Below are 13045 nucleotides of genomic sequence, written 5' to 3'. Positions count from 1 at the left end.
GTTAGTAGTGCTCTCAAAATCATTGCTTTCACGTTATAGAATTTGGCTTGGAAGTTTATGTCTAACATCTTTGGAATAACTTGTCTATCTGTACTATTAACCCATTACACCCTTTAATTCCAGAAACGAAATGGAAATGTGGGCAAGACCATCTTTGAATATAGAACGCAGAATGTGGCTCGCTTACCCATCATAGATCTTGCCCCTGTGGATGTTGGTAGCACAGACCAAGAATTTGGCATCGAAATTGGGCCAGTTTGTTTTGTGTAAAGCAAGCAAAGATACATCGACATGAGCACACCCCCGCCATCAATGACCACCCCACTCACAAGAAATTTGACTGTTTGAAGCTGATCCTGAGACTCTTGAAGTAATGGCTGATCCTGCATCAGCATTGTATATATGGTCTTAAGTGCCTGGCCTCCTTATCCTTCAGAATATTTATTTTACTTACAATCCTCAAGTTTTAATTGAATTAAAATATTTTTCAATACAGCAGTTTAGGTTTGAGACGACCAGTGACAATGACCACCTTTTAAAAAAGTAAACTGATTGAATAAATGAATCTCCGTTTTCTTCAATTTATTTCAATGTAATGACAAAGTTGCTTAGTATTTATGAGAAAATTCTTCCTGGCAGGTAGCTTAAAGAGTGGGGTATGTAAAACCACAACACATGTTTATATCACATGGCTGTAGTTTGAAAAATAGAAAGTAGTGCCCTTCTGTGACCTCTCATTCCCAGATTATCAATTAAAAATGAAATCAAAATGTTCATCCTTGTGATTGAAACCCACATGTATGTCTTGATATTGTTTAACTACCAGAAAGACTCTTTAAAGAGAACTTTGAAAAAAAAAAAACACATCAGTTTCTCACTGTCTTAAATAGAATTTTTAAATAATATATATTCAGTGGAATTTCTGGAAAACAAAGTGATCTTAAATTTTTGTTAAGTGTGGTAAGTTTAGACTTTTGTCATTCAAATTTAAAGGTATCTTTCCCTCTTGACTCAATCTATCAACATAGATAGAAGTTACATGAATATACCATTGAATACATTTGCACTTTCTTGTTTAAGAAGACATTGAATGCAAAACAATTTACACGTACAACTTTATAAACATATGTCCAGGACCCAAAATCGAGAGTCTTCCACATGTACAATCTCATCATCCTGAAGCCTATAATGAAGAAAAAGATTTAGAAACTCAAGTTGTGGAGCTGACTCTGATCAAATGTGATGATTGGAATTAGAACATTTGGCCTTTGAACTCTCATAGGAAAAGTGACCCAACATTTCTTAGCATGAGCTACCTCATCTCTAGAAGCTGGGATGGACTTACTATTCTTGTTTATATTTTAGATACTAAAAGGTGCTATGCTTCTGTTATTATTCCAAGACTGGAGATAGGCAGGGCTAAAATGTATTATTATTTGTCCTCTAATGATGGTGCTAAAATTCCTTCTATAAAATTCTTTAAAAATAAAGATGGTTTCATCAATACCATTTGTGAAAAAGTAATTGTTAGACTTCCCATTTCTGAAAGAAGGAGCATTGTTCCAGTGCCTTTTCATTGTTCATCTGTCATACTGTATCTGGAATGTTTTGTGATACTTGCATGTTTCTTAGACCAGAACATGTAGGTCCCCTTGTGTCTCAAGGTTTTTTTCCCCTTAATTGCATTTGTTGGCTCCATTTTTATTTTTTCTTTAAAAATAAACAGCTGGGACCATCCCAAAGGCCAAGCCATGCACGCAACTTAGTCATGTATCTCTGCAAAGCATCAAATTAAATGCACGCTTTTGTCATGTCAATGGTTTTCGTTTTGTGAAATTCCTTTGAACATATTAGTTCCATTTTACATCCAATGGTGAAAAGTAAAGCGTTGTAGTATTCTTTTTTGCCATTTGTTTAAAGGATAAAACAACAAGTAGCTTCCATTGTGTACATAATGGCTCAGAAACGAAAATCAGTTTTCAATATCACACACAAAGGCCACCGACACTAATTATCACTGTCTATGCCCTTAAAAATCTCAGGGTAGTATTGTTGATAAAAAGAGAAAAGCAACTGAATTTTCATGGCTGAATAAACTGTGATAATAAAATGTATGTTTCCAAGTATATCACATATGAATTTAGCCTAAATGATTTCAGAGTTTTATTTTCAATATTTATTTCACAACATTGTTTTTTCCCAAATTGGTTATTATTTGATCTTTACATCTTCCATTTGAATATTTATGTACCTAAAGACATTTGTGAGTTTTGTTTGTATTAAAACTTCAAGTCCAACCTATACGGGTTGTACAAATTCAGATAGATGAACCAGAAATATGTGGTGATTCTGTGAAGTCAAAAACACTAATAGTCTCTAGCTATAGAAATACCAGCACTTATGTAGAGCTCAGGAAAGCAAGGTTGACCCAGACAATTCCAAAGGCCCTCAAATTACTTGTCTGAGATCTAGCTCCATAGGTCCAACTATATTAGTGGACTTCTTTACCTTCCTGTCTAACTGATACCTCCAACTCTACATGATCAAAAGTGAAATAATCTCTATCTGGGGAGGATGGTGACATTCGTTACTTATTAATTTATTAAAAATACAATTGGCAACTCCCAAAATTAATAGAAATGAAGAAAAAGGAGAAAAATGTAAAGAAAGCATAAGAATGATGAAAAAAAAAAGTCCCAAACTCTTAACATAAAATTTGGCAAATAATGGCCAAGTTGAATGTAATTTATTCCAAACTGAAAAGAGATTCAGGTAAATTGTACGCAACATCCCTTCTCAATAGTATCATATTATATGCCTGAAAGCAAGTACAAAAATTTCTGGGGGGAAAAAAGAAATTCTGCAGATTCCCTATCCCACTATGAATAAAGAGCATCTCAAGACAACTGTTTTTCTTTGAAATTATGAAGCTTTCAGGAGGGACTAAGAGTAATCTTTTTCTTTTCTGATTTTGCTTTTTTTCTTTAATTAAATTTTATTTTATTTAAATTCAATTAGTTGTTAAATTCAATATAGTGTATTATTAATCTCTTAAAGGTTAATTTGGAGGCTGAGTTCCAACAATGGTAAACCAAAGCCATGATACCATATGACAACCAGAAGTCTATGGAGCACAAGGCGTGTCAGTAAGCTGATTTTTTTTTTTAATCAAAATGGGTGGCTCACCCAAGAGCAGCTTTTCTTTCTAGGCTCCTTTATCAATGCATCATTTTATCCAAATTTAAGTGTCAGCATTCCCCAGGGATCAGTCTTCTCCTCTTTACCTTCACACTCAGTACTCTGTCATCACCCGCCCTTATCGATGCCCACAGTTGTAATTCCTATGTGTCATAGCTCCAAAATGCATGACATGGCACACATCTCGCCTTGGAGCTCGAGAAATGCATACATAAATGTTTAACTCACCATCTTCCTTTTGGGTTTCAGAGCTACTCGTAGCTCAGTATGTTATTGCTATTTCCACGCTGGTTTATGTTCTGTGTTCCCCCTCTCAGGCAATAGCCCCATCATCCATGCATTTAATCAGGCCAGAAACTGTGAGTCATTCTTGACACCTCTCTCCCTCACCATGCCAGAATTCTGGCATTGCTAAGTATTTTCAATTTCGCCTTGTGAAAATAAAAGAAACCTAATTTAAAACAGAGTTGGAAAGCCCTGAAGGGGGAGCTCTCCCGAAGTACCAGTTGCTGTAAGCATCCCTTGAATTTTCCAACTGGAAAGAAGCCTATTTTACATAACCCAGCAGGAGGGAGGAAGGATTCCTCCTTGACCAGCAACAGCCCAGCTAATGAGAACTCAGCGAAGCAGTCCCCTCCAGCTTCCTCCCTTCACCGATAAAAGCAAGCCCCTTTCCTCTGTTCTCCAGACTTGCTTCTGATTCCCCATAGTTTGCCAGTCCCGAATTGCAATTCCTCTGCTATTCCCAAATAAACTCATTTTGCTGGTGAAATAACTGGCGCTTTTGCTTTCTTTAAAGCCGTGAGCCTAATACATTTTCTCTCCATCTCCACTGCCACTACACTAGTCCACGTTATCATTACCTCTCTCCTGGGGTCCTTCGATAGCCTTTTAACAGGCCTTCAGGCTTCTATTCATGCTCTTTTCTGAGCCATTCTTCCCAAAGAGCTAGAGTGCTCAATTTGAAATACTACTCTGAATATGTCACCTCACTCTCGCCCGCTCCAGCCAACACACACACACACACACACACACACACACACGCTTAAAAAACTTCAGTGGGATCTTCTAGGATAAAGATAAAAATCCTTAAACTCTGCATCTCTGCCATGACCTGACCCCTAACTTCTGAAGCTTCATGTTGTCACTGTCTGCCTTACTCTCTGCTCCACACACTACGGATTTCTGTCCATTTCCTAAAAGCAGGGTTCCCCATCCTGCCAAAGTCTGTTCGCATATGCATTCCTCTTGCTCAGTTTGCTTGTACTCGTCTTTTAGAGTTCTGCTCAAAGATATCCCCCCCTCCCCCACCACCCAGTTAGATAAAGTCCCTGCTCTAAATTTTCTTGGCACTCTGTACTTCCCCTTCTGGTGCAATTTCAATGCCTTACACAGCTGTATGATTATTTGATTAGGGTCAGTCTTCTCTATTGTATTTGTTACAAGGGCGGGGGCTATTTATAAGGATCGAACATACTGCCTGGTGTTTCTGTTTGTTCAAAATATATTCATTCAGTGAATGATGAGAAATTATACACTGTGTAACCGGAAAAGAACATTTGGAGAATATTAATATTTGAATTATGTACTAGTGTGAAGCATGTATCATTATTACTATGTATTATTGTTACTGTTTCTATTAGTATTATTGGATAGGAAGCACAATAGAAGAAATGATTCTATCCCCAATGGCAGTAACAGCATACAATACCAAAGGCTAAATCTGACAAGAAGTCTGTAGAACCTGACTAAAAAACTATAACATTTGACTAAGATATGTAAAATAAGATAAAAATGGGAATAAATGTGACTTATTCTCACATAGGGAAGCTCAGTATTTGAAAAATGTGATTCTTTTTCCTAAATTCATGCCTAAATTAAATATAGCCCCACTCAAAATCCCTATAGGATCTTAAAAACACAGAACATGACAAAATCATTCTAAAGTTCATTGGAGTAAAAAATATGCAAGAAAAATGATAAGGAACCCCCCCCTAAACAGAAATGAGTAAAGTTGAGTCACTGGCCCTACTAGATAAAATTATTTTTTTAATAAAAAGCTACTAGCCATGGTGAAAGATGAGTATTAAGAAATGAATCTATGTATGTATATTACAATTTAATACATAATTAATTCTCATGTACTCAGTAAATGGTATTACAGAAACTTGATAGACATTTATCATTTTAAAGCATATTTCCTTCTCTAATCCTCATACCAAGGCATTTCCCAAATGGACTGGATATTTCCATTTGAAAAGAAAAACCTCTAAATGTATTAGTATAAAATATTTGGAGTGGTTTCATAATCTTAGAATGAGACTGAAACGAATATATAAATAATAAAATGTTGGAAGATCAGATTCTAAAATGCATTTTAAATCTAGATTATAAAACACAAGCATGTTCAAACTGGGAAAATTTTTGTAATTAATATAACAGAAAAGTCTTAATACATTTACTTGCAAAAAGTCCTTAGGAATCAGTAAGAAAAAAATTAAAATATGCAAAATCCTACATAGATAATTCACAGAAGCCATAATATAAAGGCCAAAAAACACATAGAAGATATTTAATACCATTATAAAAAAACATGCAACCAAAACAATAAGATATTAAACTCTATCAGAATTTGATAGATTTTTAAATGCCTGATTGTATTAGGTGTAAAAGAAGATGCAGGGAAACATATATTTTTTGCCTGTTTTTTTTTTCCCACTGCATGTGGAAAGTATAGTTAAAGTCATTTTCTCAGATTCGTTTATTCAGATTCCTATCAGTGTGAGGGGGTGCCGTGGCCAGATGTGAGCTGTGGGAAAGAGAAGGAGCAGGATACAATGGGGTGCCTTCCAGGACCATTAATTTTACAGGATGACTAGTAACTGAAAATATCATTTGTAAAAATTACAAGAACAAATATTAAACAGAGTGGAACTTAAAATCCACGTGACAAAACCGATTTCACAATGGTGGCAGATTGATTTAGACTATAGCCTAAGAATCGGGTGTGGGTGCATGCTTTGCATGTGTATTTCATGTAAGAATATTGGCATTTTTTTTTTTAAAGATTTTATTTATTCAACAGAGATAGAGACAGCCAGCGAGATAGGGAACACAGGCAGGGGGAGTGGGAGAGGAAGAAGCAGGCTCATAGCGGAAGAGCCTGATGTGGGGCTCGATCCCATAACGCCGGGATCACGCCCTGAGCCGAAGGCAGACGCTCAACCGCTGTGCCACCCAGGCGCCCCAGAATATTGGCATTTTTTATTTGGAATGTAAAACAATTATCCAGTCAATGCTACAGGAAGCCACTCCTGTATATTTACCATTTAGTGGGTAAAACAGAACAACACACCAACTGAATTGAATAAATACATGATGATAACTGATCTTAACAAAGTATTCACAGTGGAACCACAGGACTCAACTGTCTAAACTAGACTGGGACTTGGAAAGGAGGGGAAGCAAAGAAGAATACCTGAGCCTTGAAGGATGAAAATAGCATCTTGAGTAAGGGACCAGACATAAAGAACAACATAGATCAAGGCATGGAGCTCCTAAAAGATGTGCTTGTTTGGGAAACCCCAAGGGAGTAGGCATGGCAGTAGGACCGAAGGCAGGGGGGTGGTAGGGAAGTAAATAAAAGAAGCAGAAAGAGGTGTCATGAAGGGACTTGAATGTCAAGCAAAAGGGACTGAAAATTATTCTGGAGGAGTTTCTTTTAGAAAACTAGTTTTGGTTTTCAGCTGGGAGTGTAACCATACCCTCTAGACGGCCCTCGGAAATGTGCGAGGAGGGTGTTTGTGGTTAGCATAAAAATTGAGAAATAATCTAGGCGTTTCATGGATAGGCCAGAGAGGCTGAATATCTTGCATGCAGGCCAATCCCTTTGAACAAAATCTGGACCATCCAGAATATAAATAGAACTTTTACTGCAAAATACTGAATGAAGTGTTTTAAGCAAGTAAGACACGTATTGTGATTTGCATATTAGAAACATCACCTTGACAGCAATACTTAGAATTTTTAAAGCGAGTGTCACTGAAAATAGATTAGTTAGAACAATGTTGGAGAAGAAGAATCAGGGAATAAGAAGTCAAGGCCATTGAGGATGGAGAAAGAGAGATGGATTTGGGATATACTTAAGAAACAGAATCAACAGAATATCATGAAAAAGAAGGGGGCGAGGTAGCAAGGAATGTCAAATAATTCTCAAGCTTCTGGCTTGGGTAGCTGGATGGAAGATGGCTGCGTTTACTAAGATGGGGAGTAGAGAAGAAGGGAGGCTGAAGACGTACGGAAGGTACTGTGGAGCATCCAGCTGGACATAGGTTGAGGTGATCCTTAAAGACATTCGAGCCATCCCATGGAGGAGCTGTTAGAGCTTCAAGTGGGAGCTCAATCACTCAAGAAGGAATTCAAAGGAGAGCAGTTAGCTAGGACAGATCACCAGGAGCACTGATGTGTAAGGGGAAAAAAAGGAAAAAGAGAAAAGTTCTATCCCAATTGCTAGAAGTATAACTTCTCAGTTATAGAATCCTGAAGCTTTGTTGTTAAAGGTAACTGCAAACCCCGGAAACGGGAGCTTAATGCCACCTCTGATGCTGCTGTGCAGTTCTTGCTCTCGTCTTCACACTTTCATGACTAAAATCAAGGAGACAAATAGAAGAAAACATGAAGACGAACATTCTGGGTGAAAAATCAATCTAGGCAAAGACACCAGTGAGATTATTATAATAAGAAGCCCTAAAAGGGTGCCTACGTGGCTCAGTCAGTTAAGCATTGGACTCTTGATTCTAACTCAGGTCATGATCTCAGGGTTGTGAGATCCAGCCTGGTGTTGGGCTCCCTGCTCAGCACGGAGTCTGCTGGTCCTCCCTCTGCTCCTCTCTCTTAAATAAATAAATAAATAAATAAATAAATAAATAAATAAATAAATAAAATCTTTTTAAACAAGAAGCCCTAAAGATGAAATTTCCCTAATTCAGCATAATTCTAGATAATTTGTGCTTATAATTCTCTGCGGGATTTTATTTTGCTGCCATCAAGAAACATCTCAAATGATGGGCAATTCACATTAATCCCTTACCATGTGACTATCTCACAAGTTAATAAAAACAAAAACTGGGATTGTGTTTATTTTTATCAAAGAATATGATTTACCACGATTTAGGGAGTGCATACCAAAAGCCTATGCACATAAGCAATGATGGTAAATGCCTTTGGTATTATAAGCGGTTGGTCTGTACGAATGTGAAGTGAGTCAGGTGGCTTCGATGGTAATCAACAGAGGACGGTAGAACTGTAATGTCAGTGTGAACAGCTTCCCCGGCAGTTGAAACGGTGATAAGATATGCGATGAAAGGCAGCTGGAGTTCAGAATGATCACAATTATTAGCCACTTTAATGAGAGCAACGTAAGAGCAGTGGAAGACATCTGTAGGCAAAACGCAAGCCCTAGAGGTTCAGATAAGGAAGCGGCGCTGCAGTCCCAGCTCCTCCCCGGGATGTCCGACGTGTCTCCCTGCGTGACACTGGGCTCTGTGTCCTGAGCTTCTCCCAGGCCGTGAAGGCATCCCTTCAAATCTGTGCTCTTGCCGCCTCCACAGAGAACAGTCTCCAGGTGGTTTAAATTCAAGACAAAATTTGAAAATCAGGCCCAAATCATTTTTATCAAAAGCACTAATGATACCTTCCTTCCGTTCCGTTTCCTCTCATAGCCCTTGACTTCATCGCAATCCAGCCCTCAAAATAAAATTCTCCTTTTCTTCAGCCATTAAAAGCTACAGGATGTCAAATGAGACTCTTGCTGTTGCTCTTTCCACAGCCTCCCTCCCACCACATCTACACCACGCTGGCCTTTCCCCCCTTAGCTTTGGAAGTTTTGCTCCCTCATGATTTCGTCTGGAGCCAGATGATTTCATCGACCATCTGTAGAAGGGTAATTTCCAAATCTGCTTCGCCGCCCCTGACCTAGTATTCTCCAATCAGTCACACATTTTATCATGTTCGACCACTCTTCCAAATGAATCACTGTTGTGTTGAACCGCCACGTAGAAAGCTGCAAGACTGGAGTTGTGTAACTTTCCACTTAGTCCTTCCTCATTAAACAGAAACAGCTCCTGCGTGACTCTTGATGTCCTCCTTTTGCTGACCCCATTTTCCCCTCTTAACCTAATTTTCCCAGCAAGTATGTCTACACTCTGTGACTCCTTAGTCTAGTCTTTGGGGGAAAAAAGTGCCCTGATTTTTTTGTCAAATTTTTTTAGTCTTACCCACATCTTCCCTAAAATAGTGATTCATTCTTCCTTCTTCACAATAGATATCTCTTCATTGCTTGTTAGTCTGATCCTGTCTCCCCACAATTCCCTCGACCTTGGACTCTTCTTAAGTAAGAGTCTTCCAATAATTAAAACCTTTATATGACTCTACACTAAGAATCAGATCAAAAATAAGAACGAAAAACCTGTCGCCTTACTATTGTAAGCTCTTTGGGCCAGAATATGCTTCCAGTTTTGTCTTATTACACCACCAAATGAAATCTATGCTCCATCTGAAACTGGGCTAATTTAAACACCAACAATACCTCATGACTCTGCACGTCTTTCTTTACAGTATTTTCTGTGAACCTCTTTTCTCTTTCCCCCTGAAAACATTCTGTTACTTAAAGTCTGCCTTACAGGCCACTCTCTGCATACAGCATTTTAAGTGGACATGATTGTTCCTTCCTTGTGACTTTCTAGTACCTCGTATCTCTCTAATACAAGTTATCACGTTGAGTCCTGTGACATGTTATTTTCTAAGTTGCATGGTATCTTTCTCCTTGAATCTTCTTGAGCACTTGGTTCTGGGCCTTGCATTTAATAATTGCTCAATAATGTTGCCGAGGTGAAATGCATGCATTTAGGAAGCTGGATTCTTCACTATTCCACGAGCACAGAATGATCAGTCCTGCTTCTATTTCTCTTTTGTTTCTTAGTCCGAAATGGCTTTCCTTTTCTCCACCATTTCCCCAAATCATACTCCTTCTTTATTCCACAACTCAAGACTGTCCTGACAATATAATCATCATTGACTATTTCTTTTTTCTGATGGAGTAGCTGTATCTCCTTGGTCGGTCCAGCACGATTTGGCACTTAATTGCTAACCATCTTGAATGCTTTTGTATTATTTCATATGGGTTCAACTTATCAATTCTAGATAGACCACACATTTCTAAGGAGGAGCAATTATATATTGTATCCCCCTGTAGTGTTTAGCAGAGCACTGAGCAGAGCATAGTAGCTTATAGTAGATAGGATGTTGTTCCACTTATATTTTCTCTTCAAAGCCAAAGCATTGACAGCCCCTGGGAATGCCTGTTATTGAGGATTCACAACCATTCCCTTCACTGAGAATTGCTTTTTGTCACCAAGACTGCCTTACTGAAGGTACCTCCCACCCCTTCTGGGTTCTGGTCCAGTCAATGGCTGTCTGAGTCAAGGATGCACAGACCCATCTGCCTTACTGTGAATTATAACAACTCACAAAGGTCATCTCAGTTCCGGAACTTGTTACAGGATTGTCTGAGACCTCAGTGTCAATCGCCATGTGGGTAAGCTTCTCCTTCTGTCCAAACCTGCCTCTCTTTATCTTCTGAAATGACTCCTTAATGAATCTTCTGATCACAAGTTGCTATCTTGCAGTCTGTTTCCAGAGAACCCAATCTAAGACTGAGCTTAAATCTTTTTTTCTCCCACCTATTTAATTATGAAACGTCTCATTTTCAACATTGCAACAAGCATATTCTTGTTTTCACATCATCATTAAACTGATGTGAAATATAGTAATTCCCATTTATAAATTTTATGAACCACAAAAGCTAGCCTGACTTCTGTTAATAAGAATCGTATCAGATATGATTAAAAGATGCCAAGAAATTCTGTGCATTTTAGTAAAACACTAAGGAGTTTTAAAAGGAAATATGTTTTTGGACAATGTTTAAAGAGATGAAAAAAAGAGGAGCAAAATTATCATTAGAGAAGAATTTATTTAAAAAATATTGGCCATGGATAATATCATCTTTTTTTTCTTTGTGGCATGAACTCAACAAGTGATTCTTTTGTAAGATCTGTGAAAACTGTAGTGTGGCAGACTGGGGAACACAAAGATTTGCTGAGACCTTTCATCTGTGCACTGCCATATAGAATGTTTCACTAATATTCTATCAAGCTCACTCAGTGAGTTATGACTCAATGGAGAATTACGTCTGAAAGGAAAATATCTTTCACAGTTTATGACTCACTTTTAAAAATAAGCACATTTCTCTAAGATAGAACACAGACAAGTAAAATTTTAATGTAAACTAGATAAAAGTAAGGATATTTTGTTGTGATTTCTAACCTTGTAGCCATTACTTTTTAAAAATAACCTCTTCTGTGTTTTTCCTAATTATTACCAAAATCAAAAAATTTTAAATAAAGCAGTATCCCATTAAATAAAATAAGTGGCATACAAAATTACATATGTAGCATTGTCCCAATTGTGTTAGACTATACATAGAATAAGGAAATAAACACTGATATGGGAAAAGGTTTATCAATTTTCCTTCTTACTTGTTTGCATTTTCAAAATATGTTATAATGACTGTATAAATTTCATCCTCAAGACTTATAAATTTTATTTAAAATGAGGAAGTGAAATAATTTTTGTCAAATGCCAGTTTGAAGGTAAAGAGAGTTGTATTCAATCTTCCAACAAGTAAGAGATAATAAAGTGATAATATGGCTTTAAAAAGATAATATGAATTGGAGGATTGCATCACATCACTGTCTATAGTCTATAGGACATTAGAAAATTGATATAACCCCACTTGATCTCACTTTTTAAAATCTGTAATTAGTGGCCTTGAAATATATCAACTCTAAGCTGACTTATCCTCATAATATGCTACGATTTTAACATTGAGACAACAAAATTTTTTTCTACTTACTGTCTAGGTCACTGTACTTTTCTGGTTTCCTTTCATTACATCTCCGTCTTCTTTGCTGCTTCCTCTTCATTTCTCCAACTTGTAAATATTGAGCTACCCCAGGGTTCAGTCCTTCTTCACTTTCTCCTTTCTTTCTGCACTCAGTTACTTGATGATTGCACCTGCTTCCATGGGTGGAGAAACCATGCATATGCTGAAACTCCTAAGTGTGTTTCTCTAAACCGGACCTCTCCTCTGACCTCCAGATTTGTCCAACCACCAACTCAGAAAGTCTACGTAGGTCATTGAGAGGCATCCCCAATGTCAACTGCCCAGCCTGAAATCTTGAACCCCTCCAATCTTTAACCTTGACAGTCTCCTCCATCTCAGCTGTTGGCAATTCTCTTCTTCCAGTTACTCAGGCTGAAAACTATGGATTCATGCTTGACATCTCCCTTTCTCTTAGACCACACATCCAAGTTAGCAGCAATTCCTGTTGCCTCTATATTCAACATATATCTAGAACCCAGCTACTTTTCAGCATTTCCACTGTTGCCATCCTGGTGGAAGCTACTGCAATCCTTGACCCCGATTATTGTGAGGGACTCCTAACTGTTCTCACAGATTCTGCTCCAACACACCATTATCTCAAAAGAGCAACCACAACAACAGTTCAAAACTGTAAGCCAGGTCATGCTGTCTATTTGCTCAATGACTTCTCATCTTACTGAGAGCAAAGGCCAAGACCTTCACAGTGGCCAAATAAAAGTAGGGTGGCCATATAACACCATTGAATCAGAATACTTTGAGGGTTCTAAAATGCTGAATGTCATGAGACATCAAGAAAGTACTCATAAATAGTGCTTTCCCAGACAAAGCTAGACCTTTGGTTGCCTT

The 13045-nt window shown here is 37.8% G+C and overlaps 1 protein-coding gene across 2 annotated transcripts in view; it reads left to right on the top strand.

Annotated features, from left to right (window-relative positions):
- COL5A2 (collagen type V alpha 2 chain) overlaps positions 1–1817 on the top strand; it is a 136942-nt gene extending 135125 nt beyond the window's left edge. For both annotated transcript variants that reach the window (XM_045806308.2, XM_045806307.2), the window contains exon 54: positions 124–1817. In XM_045806308.2, coding sequence (XP_045662264.1) covers positions 124–270 — 147 coding nt within the window. In that variant the 3' untranslated portion in view covers positions 271–1817. The remainder of the gene's footprint in view (positions 1–123) is intronic.
- Positions 1818–13045: the final 11228 nt, after the last annotated feature.

Source organism: Ursus americanus, chromosome 1 (assembly GCF_024610735.1).
Source record: "Ursus americanus isolate L20-20 chromosome 1, mUrsAme1.1.p, whole genome shotgun sequence".
Taxonomy (NCBI): Eukaryota; Metazoa; Chordata; class Mammalia; order Carnivora; family Ursidae; genus Ursus; species Ursus americanus.
This window is presented reverse-complemented; position numbering and strand designations above follow the sequence as displayed.